Source organism: Eutrema salsugineum, unplaced genomic scaffold (assembly GCF_000478725.1).
Source record: "Eutrema salsugineum unplaced genomic scaffold, Eutsalg1_0 scaffold_11, whole genome shotgun sequence".
NCBI classification, from domain to species: Eukaryota; Viridiplantae; Streptophyta; class Magnoliopsida; order Brassicales; family Brassicaceae; genus Eutrema; species Eutrema salsugineum.
In genome coordinates, this window is record NW_006256901.1 from 1,100,835 (window position 1) to 1,121,610 (window position 20,776).

The window sequence follows — 20,776 nt, forward strand, 5'->3', positions numbered from 1 at the left end:
TTTTGTTGGAACCATATATTTATATAGAGTTTTCAAAAAAAATTATTATTTTATTATCTTATCGAATTTGATGAAATTTTACATTGGCCCGACTTGGGACCGGCAAAACTTATTATTTTATAGTGATTATTAATTTATAGAATATTAATTTATAGAGATTTTACTATATATACTTCATGGTTATAGAATTCTAGCACATTTTAAAATTTTAATATCGTTAACTAAAATTTTGGATGTGTTTATCTATAACTATGAAGTATTTTTTTTTTCGTTTAAGTAACATTATATTCGAATATAACCTAAGCACATTAGCTTAGGTTAAGTAATACTAATGCTAATCGAATTAAACTTTTAAAACAAATCAAAACTCAAAATATTGTTTTTCCTTTTGACACCTATATTCTTTTACATACGAAATTTCTTCATAAATGTATAGTTATATTCTCATATCCAAAATGAACATTTTGTGTCATCTACTCACTCTTGTATTCCATTTTTGTTTCCTCTAGGTCACATATATGCATTAACTGATATTATCTAATTTGGTAATTAATTATAAAGCCATACATACAATCGTATTGAGTCACGACCTTTAAATTATCATATAGAAATAGACTAATAGTTAGTAAGCATTTTGTGAGTCGTTTCATTATATTCAAATAGAGTTTTGTATGTGTAAAATCAAATCTACATGCATAAAAGATTGAATAACTGATTTTTTTCAGAATATTGCAAAAAACTTTTATTGGGTCCCCATCTGTGTATATATAACTCAACACCTTATTCTCTCTTTATCTATATCTCTCCCACATAGAAAACCTAAAAGCTCTCTTGCTAAGTTCCTTTCTTGGAAAAGTAAAATTTACTTTCTCTCTCAAGATCATTGTCTTGTTCTTCCTCTCTAGTCTTGATCCTATAATTTGAAATGGAGCCACCGCAACATCATCAACATCATCAAGCCGACCAAGAAAGCGGCAACAACAACAAGTCCGGTTCTGGTGGGTACACGTGTCGACAAACCAGCACGAGATGGACACCGACGACGGAGCAAATCAGAATCCTCAAAGATCTTTACTACAATAACGGAGTCCGGTCACCAACAGCCGATCAGATCCAGAAGATCTCTGCAACGCTGAGACAGTACGGAAAGATCGAGGGCAAAAACGTCTTTTATTGGTTTCAGAACCATAAGGCTCGTGAGCGCCAGAAGAAGAGATTCAACGGCACGACCATGACCACCACACCAACGTCCTCATCGCCCAACTCTGTAATGATGGCTAGTGATCATTTTCAGCATAACCATCATCATCCTCTTCTTCACCATAACCATCATCATCATGGCGTTACCATGCAGAGACCTGCTTCGTTCAACGTTAAACGTGACCAAGAAAATCATCTGCTTCATCAGAACAGATCATATCCCAGCTTCAATAACGGTGACTAATATTCTTATTGACGCCTATATGCTTTTATTTTCATGAATTTTTTTCCGATGACTTTGATAAACAAATATTTAAGTTAATACTACGAACCGTTTACAGCACTAGTTATTAAAAAAGATATTAAAAAACCTAAGAACATATGAGCTTAATACATACATATATATATATATGTAATGACATGTAATTTTTTAAAAATGTTGTTCTTAATGAATTTACTCACATAGTTTTTCAAATGTTTATTGTACATATTACTAGCTAGGAAGAATTTACACCACTAGCTATTAATTACATGTAACAAATTGATAAAAGAAGAAAATAAAGCAAGAAGATCTTCATGATTTTGAATGATATATGTATATGTAGTGACGTATATGCGAAGTTATGGATCTTGATTGGGGCAAACCAAATTTACATCTAAGGAACGGTTTCTTTGTTGTGTAATAGAAACTAGCCTCACGTGTTGCGATTGGTAACAAAATTAGGGATTTGGGTTAGTAACATATAGCTCATTTTCTGTTTCTTTTTCTTCATTTTCTCTATGTGTAGAAACATATACATAAAAGTGTATGCTCATAAATCCGTATGTTTGTTTGAAGGGAACTTAAATCATGCAAGTTCAGGTACTGAATGTGGTGCTCTTAATGCTTCTAATGGCTACAACATGAGTAGCCATGTCTATGGATCTATGGTACGTATGAATCTACAAGTCATTTAATTCAAACAATATCATCCATATATGATATACAAAATAATAATGAATTTGGACTTTTGGTTTAAAGGAACAAGATTGTTCTATGAGTTACAACAACGTTAACGTAGGAGGTTGGACAAACAATATGGATCATAATCATCATTACTCGGCTCCAGCTTACAATTTCTTCCATAGACCAAAGCCTCTGTTTGGTCTAGAAGGTCATCAAGATCAAGAGGAACATGGTGGCGATGCTTATCTGGAACATAGACGTACGCTTCCTCTCTTCCCTATGCATGGTGAGGATCATATCAATGGCGCTGGTGGTGGCATCTGGAAGCATGGACAATCGGACGGTCGTGATTTTTATGGTAGAGACCCTCATGACTCTCTCAAGCTATGTCTTAACTCGTACGCCGGCGAATAAAACTCTTTATTTCTCTCTTTAGTATGTCTCCTTACAACTGGTTCGCTAGTGATATATTATAGTAGTATAGTGTCTTCGTAACGTAGTTTTATTGTAATTACTAATTACTATCTATCGTCTAGGTTTGACTTTAATTTGACTTCGTTTTTCTCGTCTTTTATAAAGTAAGATGTTTAAAATATTATGACTAACAAGTTGGAGTCTATTTCAATAGAATCTAAAATAGTAATTGCAAAAAGATCCGGAGGCATGAAACCAATGGCAGAGATATGTAATTCAAGAAGATCATGCTTCATATGATCATTATTCATTATGAACAAATTAAAATCTTATGCTTTGTTTGTTTAGTCATGTAACGCGATGCACATTAGGGACTGTTCTCTAAGTCAGTGTATTGCGTCTTACCTTCATCAACACTGAATTATAGTTGATCAAAGTAAGGGGACCGTTAATTTTAATTAAAACTGAACTATATTTCTGATCAATGTACGTATAGAGCGTTTTTGTGATTTGGTGTGTAACATTTCTTTAATCAGAAATTTTAAATTAACAGAGTTTGAGTATCAGCAGCGGATAAAATACTAATTTGTTTCCTCAAAGTCCATAACTTTTACTTAAGAGTTAAAAATTACATAAAATTGTGTTCATCCTTTCTCTAGACTTTTAAATCTATACTATATTATGTAGAGAACTAGATGTACTGTTATCATCGTTTATTTTTTTAAGAGATGCATTATCCTTTCAAAATTAAGAATAAATAGTGAAATTGTGTCAGATTTTGTATATAATTGTACCAACTACCAATAGATTGATGGCTAACCGAGGCTATTGGATCTCCATCGTTAAACTATATTTAATCCCATGAATTTTGCCGAAATGTTTGTCAAGCATATGATTTTTCTTATCTTTTTGTCCTTGTCGTAAAAATGAAAAGTTAATGATGGTAATCAATTAATCAATTATGATCATTGATTAGTCTGAATTCAGTTCATCGAGCTTACATACATGATTAGTTTCACTTCAGTTCTTCTGCATATCGGTTACGTTAAGGTGGCTCACGCGTTTGAGAGCGCGTGAATGTCAATTCCACAGTCTTTTTTGCAAGTCCTCGAGCCGCGTGACCTAAGATGACACGAGTAAGCAAAATGGTTTTGGTTAGTAGTCGGCTAGTCGCTTTTTTGTTATAAATCTCGTTTAAGTAATAATCTTGGCTTTTGGCTTTTAAGTAAAAATCTTGTTTATAGTTAGAACTTAGAAGATTCACAAATAATTAATTATGTCCAATCTCTTCCGTATCATACGATTCATACCGTTATACTATTTTTATTTTATAAGGTCGGTTTATTATGTACCAAGAATATATACTCTATTAAAGTAGAACAAAGAATGTGGCAGTTATAGAGGACATAGGTGCAGCCATTTTTTTTTCTTTATGAAAGGAAATAATGAGTATATTTTTGGTAGTTTGAACCCTTTCTTCATTGTAAACTACGCTAATTATTATTACCTTGAAAATTTTATTTATATTCACTGATCTCTTTTTCTTTGGCTGCACTACCTCGTTAGAAGTTCCTTTTTTTTTTGTGGTTAATAGAAGTTCCTTCTCTTATGCTCAGAAGTTTAACCCAAAAACTAACACTAGTATTTTATGAATATCGAATAAATGGACTACTTTTTTTTGCAAGTACTGATTTTGAATTCAACCGTTTGAGATGATACCGACTCAAAGTTACTGAATACATTGTTTTTTTTTTTTAACCTTTACTGAATACATTGTTTATCAACATTTTTTTGTGTGGCTTTGTATAAGCTTACGTGAGCAATCCCTCTGTATGTATACCATAAAACTAAACCTTTAAGAAGAACAGGAAGTCTACATCAAGAGATCACAAATCGAATAATTCAAACATAAACTCGATTGCACATCTATCATATTGACCAAATTGCCCATATTCATATTGAACTGAGAGAGAGAGAGAGAGAGAGAGAGAGAGAGAGAGAGAGAGAGAGAGAGAGAGAGAGAGAGTCAAGTTGATCGTACCAAATAATTTTTTTTTGTATATAATAATTATTTGAACATATATGTTCCATTCATATGGTTCAAGACACTGACATATGTAGTTATGTGCGTCTAAGGAGTTACTTACTTGTGATGTATACATGCTTGTAAATATTCAAATGAATATAGATATGAATTTTTCTGCGGATCCGAGAAGATCTTTAAATGCTTTTTGGGGATTCAAAGTACGTTATTTCTATAAGAAGCAAAGATGTGAGGCTTGTGTAGCATCAAGGTCTGTGATTCCCTTTATGTGAAATTCTCCCTAAAAGACTTGTTTGGATCAGTTAGCTCCATTTGCCATTTTTTAATTGGCTAATTTTATAATGCGCCGAAATCTAAATGTTGTATCCGTTTTGTGAATATTTCAGCGAATATGTATACAATAGTACTGAAAAATTAACATAAAAACTGTTTACGGATTTTTCATTTGCCTTTTTGCTTTTATAGACTTTGTCAAGTAATCTCAAATTTTTTTTTTCAGTGCAGTTAATCTCATTCGGATTGTGTTTGTTATGTGTACGGAAGAAAGTTCGTTAATTCTCGGACGTTATATATCAATTAACCAAACAACAAATTAACGTACTAAAATTAAATAAAAAATAAACTACTACTTGTTTGCCCCAAAAAAAATAAAATCTACTACTTAGTATAAACAAGTGCTTTATCTATAATTGAGAAATAAAAATAAATAAAAAATATTTCTACTTCTGAAGCCAACAATTTTCCGTAAACAGTTTTATAGGATTTGCGATTAAAACTTTGGATATGATTTTTGTTGAGATATCAATCCAAATCACACATTAGAAGATTAGACAAAGAGTGTCTAGTATATAAGTAAGATGTCCAACAGTTTAGTATGAGACCTTTTGGAAATGAGTCAAAAACCAAATCAATGCGGGCTTTGCCACTTGAACCCAAAACAAACAATATCATACTAATAAAGAGTTGGACATGAGCTTAAAAAACTCAACAATTGGTATCAGAGCTAGGTTCTGGAAAAGGTAGATCTGGACAAGTGGGTGTGGGCTGTGTGTTCGGTGTAGGAGGAAAGCCCTCAAGGTGACCTTGCGATTGGGGTACCAATGCCTTGTGTCGAAAGTATTCCTAACGGTGCGCGAAGGGTTAGGTTGGGCGATACAAGATGGGTGCCAAATTTTACGGAAGAAAGGAGACCACAGATTTGTGTGGTTCTTGGCTTGAGGGGAGGATTGTTAGGATATCAATCCAAGTCCTACATCGGAAGATTAGACAAAGAGTGTCTAGTATATAAGTAAGATGTCCAACAGTTTAGTATGAGGCCTTTTGGGAAGGAACCCAAAAACAAATCCGTGCGGGCTTTGTCACTTGTGCACAAAGCAGACAATATCATACTAATAGGAAGTTGGACATGGGCTTGAAAAATCCAACAACTGGTATCAGAGCGAGGTTCTGGAAAGGTGGACTTGGACAAGTTCAAGTTTCGCGGAAGAAGGGAGACCACAAGTTTGTGTGGTTCTTGGCTTGAGGGGAGGATTGTTGGGATATCAATCAAAGTCCCACATCGGAAGATTAGACAAAGAGTGTCTAGTATATAAGTAAGATGTCCAATAGTTTAGTATGAGGCCTTAAGAACCCAAAAAACAAATCTGTGCGGGCTTTGCCACTTAGACCCAAAGCAGACAATATCATACTAATAGGAAGTTGGACATTAACTTGAAAAGCCCATCAATTTTGTAGCCTGTGATGAAAATTGGTTTTGAAGGCAGCAGAATATGTCATTTTAAAGGGAGAGTTTTAGATTTAACCCATATTTCAAAGTCAAACACCAAACTAACCTCTTTTTTTTCTCTCTCCAACTTTTGCCATTTTCTCACAATTTTATCCTTCCCACTTAAACTATTCACGAAAATGCCATTATACATTTATTATTTCGATTTTTCTTTAATTTGGCTAAAGTCTCCTTGGACCTTCTAAAGACCTTTTAATTACGAGAATGCCATCTTCTTCAATTTCTTCAACCACCATGAACAACCATTTTAATGGAATAAATGCTTCTCAACCAATTTTAAAGCTGTAATAAAACAAATATCTAACCTCATTCACTCATAACCTTGCTCATTCTTTCATAATTTCTTCTCCAAAACATCTGGGCAAAGTTACAATGCTTCGCGCCATGCTTTTTCGGTGATTTCTGGTTACTCGACACCTGAGTTGTTTAATTTCGGTGAAATCCTGAGTTCTGGGTGGATAAGAGAAACTTAGGCGAGCCCAATTTTGTTAAAGGTAATCCTCGCACTTCAATTTCTACACATTTCAGTTTTTATATCGCGAAAGTAGACTTCTCGTGAACTATACTAAAGTCTACTAGTCAACATAAGGTTATTTTTGCAATTGACTTTTAAAAAGTAGACTTCGTTAAACTTCACGAGAAGTCTACTCGACATCCTTTGAAAACAAAAAAAAACTTAGTAGACTTCGTTTGAAGGCACAAGAAGTCTACTAAAGAAAAAAGGTTATTTTTGTAGTTGACCGTATTGACTTTTTGATTTAGACTTCCGTATGAAGTCTACTGTTTACGTCTGCATACGAACTCTGCTTTTAAGTTACTTTTGTAGTTTGACCAAAAACGTATAGGTCATTTTTGTGTTTGACTTCTGTTTTTCAAAAATTAAAAAATTTAAAAAATTCTAAAAAACTTCAGTAGACTTCCCAAAGAAGTCTACAAATTGTAGACTTCTTTGTGAAGTCTACTTATTTTGTTCGGTCAAACTTAAGTCTACTCAAAAAAATCAATTGCAAAAATAACCTATTTTGTTCCGTAGACTTCTATTTAAAAAAGTAGACTTCAAAAGTAGACTATCAGAGAAGTCTACTCTAACATGAAGTCTACAATAGAAGTCTACTCTGTTAGTCAATGCATCGGTCAAATGCTAAAGTAACCTTTTTTTACTGAAGTCTACTCCTGAAGTCTACTGAATGAAAAGTCAACAGATTGGTCAATTGCAAAAATGACCTTTTTTTTAGTAGACTTCATTAGTAGACTTCTCATTGAAAAAGTAGACTTCTCATCCAGTCTACATTTGAAGTCTGCTTACGAAGTCTACTTTTTGACGTTTTTTTAAAAACGCATTTTAAGCAAATTTATAAACTATTTTTCAAATTTTTTGGTTTAGAATTGCTTCTTAGTTAGTGATTGAACTACCCATTGAATTTTATTTCATTTCATTGGATATTTATTGTTGAATCAGAAGTTTCGATTTTTTAGGTACTTAGCTTATCAAAGTAGACTTCTCCTCCAGTTTACATTCGAAGTCTGTTTTAGAAGTCTACTTTTAGACTTTTTTTTTAAAATGTGTTTTAAACAAATTTATAAACTATTTTTCAAAATTTTTGGTTTAGAATTGCTTCTTAGTAAGTGATTGAACTACCCAGTGAATTTAATTTCATTTCATTGGATATTTATTGTTGAATCAGAAGTTTCGATTTTTTATGTACTTAGCTTATCAAAGTAGACTTCGTCGTGTAGTCTACTAATGTTCTTTTCGGTAGAAGTCCACTCTTGATACAAAAATTCTCTATGCAGTGTTTGCTAATATGGTTTATATGGTTTATATGGTTATTTTTTCAGAGAATGGCTCAAATTCCAGTTGTGTACGGTGAGTGGAAGATTGAGGAGAATTCATGGCATTTTGTTGTTGACATGGGCAAAGGTGGAAGAATGTGGTTTTTGAACGATGGTTGCACCTTGGGGGAGCTTACTGAGATGGCGCGAGATGATTATAACTTGGGCAAGAAGACTGAGCTCATCGAGTTAACCTACGCACTACCAGTCTCAATTTTGCAAACTATGGCTCCAGTACACCTCCAATGCATGTCACCAATGATAGACAAGTTTCAAGCTTGATTGCGTTAAGCAGAGTGCATATGGTACATCTTTGTGTGTCCAGTCGAGTGGAGATGGATACTGAGGAGAACCAGGAAGGATCAGATGAAGATTTAGGTGAGGAGTCTGAGGAAAATTCAGAACATTCTACCGATGATGAGGCAGACATTTCTGATGTGAACGATGATGGAGAAGATGTCGACGATGCAGCTTACTCTGATGGAGAAGATTACAGTGTCTATGGTAAAGTGAAAGATGAAGATGATGGTGAAGATGAAGTCTGTATTGAAAATGTCAGAAACAGATATGGTGAAACAGGGAGCACGCCCATGTCATGGTCTGATAATATATATGTTAGGGCAAGTTTCCCTACAAAAGAGAAGCTGTTATCAGAGGTTAGATTGACTGCGATAATGTTAAAATTTGCTTTTAAAACACAGAAGTCTACCAAGACTCTTTTTGTGGCTAAATGTCGAGTGGAAGGATGTGCTTGGATGGTTAGAGCGAGCGTGAAGAATGATGCATCAAATTTTTGGGTGACAAAATATGTGAAAGACCACACATGTTCAATAGCCCATCGAATGGGTCAGCGAGGGAAGTCTAATCCTAAGTATATTGGCAAGCTGTTTATAAGCCACTGGGGCATCATTGATGGACTTACACCAGAACATGTCAGGGTTTCAATGAAACATATGTTTAGCATCAAGATGGATTACACTACTTCATACAGATCTTTGATATATGCCCAACAATTGGTCAGGGGAACAGCTGAAGATGGATATGCGAGTCTCCCAGCTTACCTACATTCAGTGAACAAAGCCAATCCGGGAACTATATCAGCTCTTCATGTAGATTCGAATAACAAATTCAAATATCTATTTCTCGCATTTGGAGCATCTATTGCCGGTTTTCAGTACATGAGAAGAGTTATTGTGGTTGATGGATGTCATCTAACAGGGAAATACGAAGGTACCTTGTTGGTTGCCACCGCACAAGATGGAAACTTTCAGATTTTTCCTTTGGCCTTTGGAATTGTTGATGGTGAAGATGATGCTTCATGGAAATAGTTTTTTTCTAAACTGCGTGAATGTGTCTCAGATGGTTATCCTTTGGTGATAGTTTATGACAGACATCTTTTTATTAAGAAAGCTTGTCAAACTATTTTCCCATGGGCAAAACGAGGGATATGCTACTACCATCTACAACATAACATAGTAACGAAGTTTAGGGGGAAGCAGTTGTTGTACTTGGTAAAATGTGTGGCTTATGCTTACAACCTCTATGACTACAACCGGTACATGGCGGAGCTGAGACAGATCAAGCCTAACCTTGCTGACTATTTGGAAGAAGCCGATGTCTCCCTTTGGTCCCGAGTTCATTTTGTTGGAGACAGATACAATATTAAGACTAGCAATGTTGCAGAGTCTATAAATGCTGCACTTAAGAAGGCCCATGGCTATCCCATTTCATTCCTCTTGGATTTCATACGAGACAAGCTCGGTTGGTGGTTTTTAAAGCGCAGAGAGAATGCTTTGAATCTCACAACACATAATACTCGAAGATTCGTGGAAATTATGCAGATGCAATGGAGGTGGACCAAATTGACACTTGGAGATTCTATGTAAAAGGAGGAACCAAGAATTGTATTGTTGATTTGGAAAATGGAATGTGTGAATGTGGTGTGTTTTATATCGAGAAGATCCCATGTTCACATGCTATTGCAGCTGCATTAGCCGGTGGGATAGCTGTGGATTCCCTTGTATGTCCGACTTACTAAAAAAACTACTTGTTTGCCGCATACTCTGCCAACATATATCCCCAAATTTCAGAGGTCCAAGGAGTCCCAACATCAATATGTCTGCCACAAGACATTCGCCGCGAACCAGGCAGACGGAAGAAGTTTCGGTGGCAATCATGGCTAGAAATTTCTAGGAGGAAAAGCAAGAAGCCAAGGAAGCTGCACAAACTATACAGCTGCTCACAATGCAAGAAACCTGATCATACCCTACCGAATTGTGTAAGTTGAGCTAAACTCATCTAATAATGTTGACAGTTTTATTTTCTATACTTTGTGTCTCTCACTTATACGTCGAAGACTCACCAGGACAATAACAAGAAGGCTCCGGAATAGGAGGACAAAGCATCTATTGTTCTCAAAGAAGTCTGCTATGGAAGTCAACTAGTGAATTCTAATGTGGAAGTCTCCTGTCGAAGTCTACTATGTATGTGATATTTTGTTTTCGGTTATGTTTGAAACGACTTCATATATGTAACTGTTTTAACGACTTTAACAGTGCGTATAACCGTTGTACCTGTTTGTGTACTGTATTTCAGCTTATAAATTCTCGGGTTTAGACGAATTATAGTTTCATTCCAGATCCTTTGAAGATGTCGAACCAGATAAATTTCAACTCTCTCCCTTCCGACATTCTGTGTGATATCCTCTTAAAAATCACTTCTCGTTCCTACGGTGGGCTCTGTAGAGCAAGGGTTTCCTCCAAACATCTAAATGAGATTTCTAATGAAGAGGGTTTTTTAAGAGCCGCTGATCTAATAACTTTGACGATTCCATGGGTCTGGGATCAACATGGGAGGGTTGACGCTTTCTTTCAGCGCTGTTTGGAGTGTAGAAATCCTACAGCGCAATATCTACGAGGCGTTTCTCTAATCTTCTATGAAGATAGCATCCAAGAAGGATTTGACTTAATAAAGGTGTCATCAAATGGAGGATGCCTCATGGCTACTTACTCCGTGGTTATGTTCTCTTTAACCATAGATGGTAGCCATGATGTATTTAACCACATTCGTGGTATACTTCCGGCAGAGGCAACGAAGATGAGGAAGACTATGCAGCACATCAACAGGTGTCCGACCACTTATAAGAAGCCTGACGCGTTTCACAAACCGGTCTTCCATGTTTTTGCGAAGGCACAATCAAGAAGTTGTGCTTGTATGAATCTGCCAAACCAGCACTGGATGGATGATGAAAGCCTCGTCGACTCATATGGTGACAAACTCTGCAGTCCTTGCTTCTGGATGTTGGAATGTGCCATATTCTGGAAAACAATTCCTGGATTTGCAAATGAATGGCCGCGTTGAAATTAGTTGACTCCATGTTTTATGTTTTTTGTGTTTACTTATATGTTTACATGACATTAGTAGACTTCTGTAGTAGATTTCGTTTGTAGAATTCGTTTGTAGAATTATATTTCTGAGTTTAACTAAACCTTTTCCGTATATAGTATCAGTTATTCCCGGTTTAATTTCGGTTAAAATTTCAGTTATGTTATTTTATTCGGTTTAGTAGACTTCAATATAGAAGTCTACAATTTGTAAAACCTAAATAATAAATTTACTTCTACTTAATTTAAAAATATACATTTTCATTTAGCAATATCAAATAATAATTTTTGCAAAGGCAGATGCTGTGCATGGTCTCTTGGGACTTGATTCATCTGAGGAAAGGCTCCTCTTTCCGGCTTCTGCCTTGACGATGTGTGCACCCAAAACACCTTCCAAAGGCCAATGGTTTTTTGAGAACTTGAAATGGGGGTCATGGATTGCATTGACAATCTTGACAATATCTGGATCCTGTTCGTCATCATCCCACACGGGAAACATATCCGCCAAGTCCTTAGCCACGCAGCACTGTATGCGAGCCTGGAAAAACACAATAAGTAAATGAATTACTAGCCATATGAAGCCTCGAAAAACTACTTATGAAGTCTACTCCTAAAGTCTACCATAGAAGTCTACTCCTGAAGTCAACACATGAAGTCTACTTTGAAAATTCATTATTACATAGAAGTCTACTACACTAATACATTACCTGTTTTAGCATGTTTACTTTGACGTTCTTTCATCCTCTTGATCCTTTGTAAGCCAGCAGAAGAGGTTGAATATCATTTGGCAATGGGTCGCCAAATTCAGCAGCAAAATCCGGCAGAGCATAGTACACCCATACTTGAAGAGCTTGCACAAATCCTTCTATATGAATGTTTTTGCTGAGATCTTTCTCCTTAACAGACTTGATCAAATGCTGAAAAGCAATTCTTCCCCATGGAAACTTCTTAAAACCTTCGAGATCCATCACTAGTCTGGCATGGTTGACATTTGTGGATAAGCCAGGTCTCGTTGCCACTATGAAACCAGCGTAGATCGCAGATTGAGTGATCAATTCAACCTGAGCATTAAGTCTAACAATGGTGAAGACAATAGATATCAAGCCCTATTTGCATCTAATCCTCTAACTCATGAAATCCTTTGAACGCTTTAATCTAGCTAAGAGATCTACTCAGACATGGAGAAAAGAAACACAGCAACAGATGAAAAGGAATTCATGGATTAAAAATCGCAGAAGAGATAATAGGGTTCAGAATTCTTCTCAAGTGTAGCAGATTTCTTCTCCCAAAAGCTTACAAGTAAAAACTCTAAGGTTCAGGAAATTGTAAAAAGAAAGCGTAGAAAATCTGTAGAAAAACGTGATAATAAAAAACAGGCGGCTGTGGACTTTTTTATTTTCTTTCTCCTCCTAAAATTAGGTAAAAGTCGATTTCCTTATTTTACTCCCGTCTGGAGCAGGTGCTCCACGAAGGGTCCAAACCGGGAGCAGGTGCTCCGGGGATGATTTCTCCAAAAACGTGTGAAATAGCTCCTTATTGCTCCAATTCATCTCCTTTTACTCCAATGCCTCCTAAACACTCCAATCCTCTGATAAGGTCTCTAAGTCACCTGAAACTTCCTGAAAAGACTCCAAAAACTCCTAAAACAATTAGTAAACACAAGTTAGAATGAGTCAAAATCTCCACTCATCAACTCCCCCGAACTTGAATCCTTGTTTGTCCTCAAACAAACTCAAATTCAACTCCAAAAGAATGACTGGATAAAGCTGGGAACTCGCAAAACTCAAAAGACCGTAAACCTGACCAAGGCATGTGACAATCTGCTACAAAATCAATCAAAAATCTAACCTGCATGTACTTCTCCGTAGACGCTGCAGCTTTCCAGATTAGTCCCTCAATTTCATAACATCATCCATGTCCCATCATTGCTGAGTCTCATCGATAAAACTAGTGCTAAGGACCTTCTAGACTCGTTCCCATACTTATACCTTAACAAATTGACCATACTACACAAAAGTACCTTTCCTCTCCCCCGAACTTCTTCACTTTTCAAGCTGTTTTGGTTTTTTTTTTTTTTTTTTTTTGGCACATATAACAAGGTTCAAAGACGCGAGTATTGATGGTGATTGCCACCGAATCCCCGGTTTGTCCCCTCATTATATATCAAAGGTGTAGGCGAATAATGGGGTCACAGGAAATTTTCCTACCCCTCGCTTCCATCCCTTGTGTGATCATTCCACTTTAGAAGTAAAATAATGGGATCCTTGGAAATTTTCCTAACCCTTTACTTCTAAAAGAAAATCATTTCAATCTTTTCTGCCTTTTGTCCATTTTTTTTTATTTTTAGAAACAGCCTGAAACAATGCTTAGAACATAAGAGAGGAATACCAAATCTATCACACAGGTCTTTATTTGTCAGGTAAGAATGAGGAGTCAAGCCCTATGAGCACTAACCTGATCGATGAGGAAAATGAAGAGCTGAGAAATTAGCTTAGGTTCAATGGATTAGTCAAGAATTCTGGGCTCCTCTAGTCTACTGCTTTGTCTTTGGATTTTCCATTAGTCGATCTAGATGATTCTGCAGCAATAATCACTAGAAGAAGATGGCCAAGATTCACAAATGGTCTGAAATCATCATAGAATTGGTCCTCATTCCCACAAGCTTTGACTTGACTCATATAACAAACTGACTCAAAGAAACAAAATGACTCAAAGAAACAAACTAAAACTGACTCAAAGGAAGTACTAAAAGGAAGAAAGCAAAAGAAAGAAGTACAAGGGACACGACCCTCCCCCGGACTTACTTCACTCCGTCCCCGGTGTAAAAATAAGCTAGAGAAGTGTCCAAAAAACTTACCTGGTTCGCACATGTGGAGCACCCTGGCGGAGCAGGTGCTCCGGAACAGAGCTGCGTGCTCCCTCGTCTTTTGTTCGTCTGGAGCAGGTGCCGGAGCAGGTGCTCCGGTTTCCCTTGGGTTGCTCCTTCGTCACTTTTTACGTGGTGAGCACCCTGTGGAGCAGGTGCTCCGACTGGGGAGGGGGGTGCTCTTTCGTCAGTTTTTACGCTTTGAGCAACCAACCTATCAGATGGAGCAGGTGCTCCGGTGGGTTGCTCTCTCCTTCTTCTTCTTTTCACCTCCATCGCTAAAAACCTCTACCTGCTTTCTTTTTTTCTGTTTTGTTTTTTCTTTTTTTTTTTTATGAAACAAAGAATCTAAAAACAAAGTTAGTAGCTAAGAATAAGAGACACAAAGTTAGAGACTCTTACCGGTGGGTTGCCTCCCACCAAGCGCTTGTTTTAAGTCATTAGCTTGACTTGGAAAGCCATTTAGGCTTGAGGAGGATCGCTTAAGGTGACTGATTCACCTTCTGCGATATTTGGACCAGCAAGGTATGGTTTCAACCTCTGCCCATTGACAACAAACTCGCCTCCTTTAGTGTCCAGCAACACTACAGCTCCATATGGTCGAACCTCCTTGATGGTGAATGGTCCAGACCATCTCGATCTCAGCTTCCTTGGAAACAATTTCAATCTAGAGTTAAAGAGCAATACTTGATCGTTTGGTGCAAAGCTTCTGTTGAGGATCCTCTTGTCATGGAAAGCTTTTGTCCTCTCTTTGTAAATCTTCGAGTTTTCATAGGCCAGGTGCCTAATTTCCTCCAGCTCATGCAACTGCATTACTCTCCTCTCCTGAGCACTCTTTGCATCGAAATTCAGCAGCTTCACTGCCCAAGCAGCTTTGTACTCAAGTTCCACTGGAAGATGACATGCTTTTCCATACACCAAGTGGAATGGTGTAGTCCCCAAAGGTGTTTTGTAAGCTGTTCTGTATGCCCAAAGAGCATCATCAAGCTTCACTGCCCAATCCTTCCTTGTGGTGCTCACAGTCTTCTGCATAATGTTCTTGATTTCCCTGTTGGAAACCTCAACTTGCCCACTCGTCTGAGGATGGTATGGGGTCGCCACCTTATGCCTTACACCATTCTTCTTCAACAAGTTTTCAAAGACTTTGTTGATGAAGTGAGAGCCTCCATCGCTAATCACCACTCGCGGCACACCAAACCTTGGGAAAATGACAGATTTGAACATCTTTAAAACCACCTTTGCGTCATTTGTGGGACTAGCCAGAGCTTCCACCCACTTTGACACATAGTCAACTGCCACCAGAATATACTCATTCCCATAAGATGATGGAAAAGGTCCCATGAAGTCTATACCCCACACATCGAAAATCTCTACTTCCAAGATGAAATTCTGAGGCATCTCATTCCTCCTGCTGATGTTCCCTTGTCTCTGACATGTGTCACACCTGGAGATAAAACTCGCTGCATCTCGAAACACCGTTGGCCACCAATACCCAGCTTGGAGAATTTTCGACACAGTCTTGAAAGTGGCGAAGTGACCTGCATAAGAGGATCCATGGCAATGAAACAACACTCCTGGTATCTCCTCATCAGCTACACATCTTCTGAAGATTCCATCAGAGCAATGCCTGTATAAATAAGGCTCATCCCAAAAGTAGTGCCTCACATCCCTCAGAAACTTCTTCTTTTTATTTCCCACAAAACCTGCAGGTTCCTGCTCTGCAGCAAGGTAATTTGCAATCTCTCCAAACCATGGGAAACTAGAATGCCGATCTATGTCAACTTGGTTGCAAAAACTCGTCAGAACAGGTGCTCCGGTGGGGAGCAGGTGCTCGTCGAACCCAGAAACTTCTATGGCGTAAACTTGTTCGTCAGGAAGGCTGTCATTTAGTGGAATGTCATCATCTATCTTCAGCCTCGACAAGTGGTCTGCAACACCATTATCAATCCCTTTTTTGTCTTTAATCTCCAAATCAAACTCCTGCAGCAAAAGGATCCATCGAAGGAGCCTTGGCTTGGCATCCTTCTTCGTCAACAGGTATTTCAGAGCTGCATGGTCTGTGTGAACAACAACTTTCGACCCAACAAGGTAAGACCTGAACTTCTCAAAAGCATAAACCACTGCAAGAAGCTCCTTTTCAGTTGTGGCATATCTGCACTGAGCCTCGTCGAGTGTTCGGCTAGCATCATAAATGACGTGGAGCCTCTTTTCTTTCCTCTGTCCCAGCACTGCTCCCACTGCATAATCACTAGCATCGGTCATGACCTCAAAAGGTAGTTCCCAATCTGGTGGCTGGACAATAGGAGCGCTGACTAGAGCTCCTTTGATAGTGTGAAATGCCTCCAAACATGCATCATCAAACTCAAATTTCACATCCTTGCATAGCAGCTGCGTCAGAGGTCTGGCAATCTTCGAGAAATCTTTGATGAAGCGTCTGTAAAAACCTGCATGGCCCAGAAAACTGTGAACCCCTTTGACTGATGTTGGTGGCTGCAGACTCATCATCACCTCGATCTTTGCCCTGTCCACCTCGATTCCTTTCTCTGAGATTTTGTGTCCCAGCACGATCCCATCTCTCACCATGAAATGGCATTTCTCCCAGTTAAGCACCAGATGCTTCTCCTCACACCGCTGCAAGACCCTGCACAGATTAGACAAACAGACAGAAAAGGAGCTTCCATAGACAGAAAAATCGTCCATGAAAACTTCCATTATGTCTTCAATCAGGTCAGTGAAAATCGACATCATGCAGCGTTGGAATGTTGCTGGAGCATTACACAAGCCAAATGGCATTCTGCGATATGCAAAGGTGCCATAAGGACATGTGAATGTCGTCTTCTCCTGGTCGTCCGGGTGGATTGGGATCTGAAAGAAACCTAAATAACCATCTAAGAAACAGTAGTAAGGATGGTTAGCCAAACGTTCAAGCATCTGATCGATAAATGGTAAAGGAAAATGATCTTTGCGAGTTGCAGCATTTAATTTCCTGTAATCTATGCACATTCGATGCCCAGTAACAGTTCTAGTTGGTATCAATTCATTCCTATCATTTTTTATCACAGTGATGCCACCTTTCTTAGGAACTACATGAACCGGACTAACCCAATTACTATCTGAAATCGCATAGATCACACCAGCTTCTAGAAGTTTCATTATCTCTTTCTTTACAACATCTTGTAGATTCGGGTTTAACCTCCTCTGATGTTCTACAGAAGTCATTGATTCATCTTCTAGATGTATTCTATGCATGCAAAGATCAGGAGAAATCCCTGGAATGTCATCTAGTGAATATCCTATAGCTTTCCTATACTTTCTAATTTCACAAAGAAGCAAGGCAATCTCTACATTGTTCAATTCAGAGTTCACTATCACAGGGAATGTCGAATTGGGTCCTAGAAACGCGTACCTGAGCCCCACAGGAAGGGGTTTGAGCTCAAGCTTCGGAGCTCTCAATTCGCTCCAAGGTCCATCAATCAAGCCGTCGGGAGCAGGTGCTCCAGGATTCAGAGCAGGTGTTCCGTCGGCTTTTTCTGCAGGTGAGCTCTCCTTGCCTTCTAAGCTCATGTACGCCCCCAGCCTTTGCATCCTCGTGCTTGCATTCAGCATTTTTGCAAACCCATCAGCTTCTTCACTCAAATACCCATGTTCTCCTTCAGCTTTGGTGAGTGCAACTTTCAGAGGATCGATGGCCAAAACCTCTTCAGCAACCTCTTCAGCAATGCCTGAACCATCATCTATGATAAATGTCTGTCTGTCCAGCATTGGTTTCTTGAAGAGTTTATTCATCTCAAATCGCACCACCATATCTCCCAGCTGGAGATCTATCACTCCTCCTTTCACATCTATGATTGCACCAGCTGTGCATAAGAAGGATCGACCCAATATCAAAGGATCCTTGGGTTCTTCATCAAGCTCCAGAACCACAAAATCTGCTGGAATGAGTGTATCACCTATCTGAACATGCAGATCCTCGAGTATACCAACAGGGAATTTGGTTGATCTATCAGCGAATACCAGCGAGATTTTCGTCGGTTTGAATCTGGTGTAACCCAATCGCTTGGCTACAGAGTAAGGCATCAGATTCACACTTGAACCCAGATCGCAGAGAGACCTTGAAAACAGTACATTCCCAATCCTGACTGAGAGAACAAACCTTCCTGGATCACTTCTCTTCTTCAGCACTTTGTTCTGAAGCACATCACTGCACTCCTTCGAAACCATCATGACACTCTCTTCCTCAACAGCTTTCCCAGACACTAACCCCTTCATGTATCTTTTAAGGGCTGGTATCATCTGAACAGCATCAGCTAGAGGGAGTTTTACAGTCAAATCCTTCAGCATCTCCCTGCACTTTGCATCCTCTAAGTCCTTGCTAGACTTCTTTGGTGGGTAAGGTACCTTAGGCGTGTAAACTCTTGCAGGAATGTTTGCTGGAGCAGGGGGCTGGAGCAGGTGCTCCCTCGTTGGCTCAGGGTGCTCCCTCGTCAAATCTACGTCTGGAGTAGGTGCTCCAGATTTTGGAGCAGGTGCTCCGATGGAGGAAGAGTGCTCCTTCGTCTTTTTTACGTCATGAGCTGGTTCTTCTTCTTGGGGCAGGTGCTCCACGTCCTTTTCCTTCCTCTTTTCTGAGACAGAGCTTGTTGGTGCAGCATGTAGAGTCTTCCCACTTCTAAGCTCAATAGCATTCACAAACTCATTCCTGGGGTTTTCACCTTTTCCAGGGAGAGTTCCAGGTGATCTCTTCACAGCTTCTGCAGTCTGAGCTACCTGAACATCCAGCTTCTTCACATGAGTCCACACAGCCTCATACTTGCCATTCAAATCATTGTACATGGTGTCCACTTTGGCATTAATCTCCATGGAAGACTTTTGCTGATTAACCAGCAGCTGTTGCATCAAGTTTTTCAGCTCATCCTGCGAGTTATTTGAGGAACTCGAAGAAGGCTGTAGACTTGTGAAAGGCAACTTCTGCTGATTTCCACCTTGAAATCGATTCTGATTGGTGATGAACTGCTTTCCTTGGAAGTTGCTGGAGAAGTTCTTCTGAAATCCTGACTGATTCTGCACTCCTTGCTGCGGATAGACCTGATCCTGAGGGTTCTCAACATTGTTGCTTCTATAGGATAAATTCGGGTGGCTTCTGAAGTTGTTGAAACTGCGATTCTGCACATACCCTTGTCCATTCACGAAATTTACCACCATCTGATCATTATTCTCTGCATCTACAAACTCTTGAGCAAGAGGTGCATCACCAACCTCATCAGCAAAATGCACAGATCTCTTGTTCTCTCTCAACAGCAGATTCACCTTTGCTGTAAGCTCATCGATTTTGCTCAACTCCACACTATAAACTGATTTGCTAGACCTGTCATACTCTTGAGATTTGTTGCTGGAGCTTGCAGCTAAGTTCTCAATCAACTCATAAGCAGCTTCTTTGGACTTAGTCATGAAATCGCCATTGCTAGCTGCATTCAAAGCATTCCTGTAATCCCAGTTGACACCATCATAAAAGGTCGACAGAATCTGCTCATCAGAGAACCCATGGTGAGGGCACTCTCTTCGGTACTCCTTGTACCTCTCCCAAGCTTCGCAGAAAGCTTTACCAGGTTGCTGTTTAAACGACGAGATCTTGTTCTTCAGAGCTGCAGTTTGGCCTTAGTGTAGAAATGGTCCAAAAATGCTGATCTGCACTCTTCCCATGTAGTCAATGATCCAGGTGGTAATGACTTCAGCCAGCACAAAGCTTTGTCCGCAAGTGAGAATGGAAAAAGCTTGCACTTCAAGAAATCGGCTGGTATCCCATTTGATCCAGTCGTGCAGCAAATCTCCTCAAAATTCTCGATGTGGTCCATCGGAATCTCAGCAGGAAGCCCATGAAAGAGGTGCTGCTTCACCAATGAGATCAGTTGAGGTTTGATCTCAAAGTCTTGCCTCTGAATGGTTGGAGGAGCAATCGCAGCCCTGTTGTGATAGTAAGCATGCGGACTGTCCTTGTCTCCAATAGCAGGTTGTGGCTGCTCCCTGTCTTGCTGCGCCTTTTGCAGCTGCTCCAATTGTTGTCGAAGCTGTTGTAGCTCGACAGCCATGTTGTCATTGTTGCCTTGATCGCCCATGTTGGCTTGAATAGGCCTTTGACGTCTGTTTTCTCGCTCGACTCTTGCTAGCTCGGTGTTCGACAAAGAAACAAGATCGGTGCAGTTGCTCCTTGTGGATATGTTTGACATACACCTGAAACACATGCAAACAAGAGAACAAGAGAGAAAAATTAGTAAAGCCTTAGTCTGAATTTCAAACCAAAAATCAA

The 20,776-nt window shown here is 38.9% G+C and overlaps 1 protein-coding gene and 1 non-coding gene across 2 annotated transcripts; both read left to right on the forward strand.

Moving 5' to 3' along the window:
* The first annotated feature begins 925 nt into the window (after positions 1–925).
* LOC18026402 (protein WUSCHEL) lies at positions 926–2,560 on the forward strand. The gene is made up of 3 exons (XM_006409154.2): positions 926–1,436; positions 2,039–2,130; positions 2,222–2,560. The coding sequence occupies exons 1-3, from the start codon at positions 926–928 to the stop codon at positions 2,558–2,560; spliced, it is 942 nt and encodes a 313-aa protein (XP_006409217.2).
* A 17,448-nt stretch (positions 2,561–20,008) lies between these two features.
* On the forward strand, positions 20,009–20,115 carry LOC112090069. Its single transcript, XR_002901428.1, has one exon. It is a non-coding gene; the product is annotated as a small nucleolar RNA R71 (small nucleolar RNA).
* The last annotated feature ends 661 nt before the right edge of the window (positions 20,116–20,776 follow it).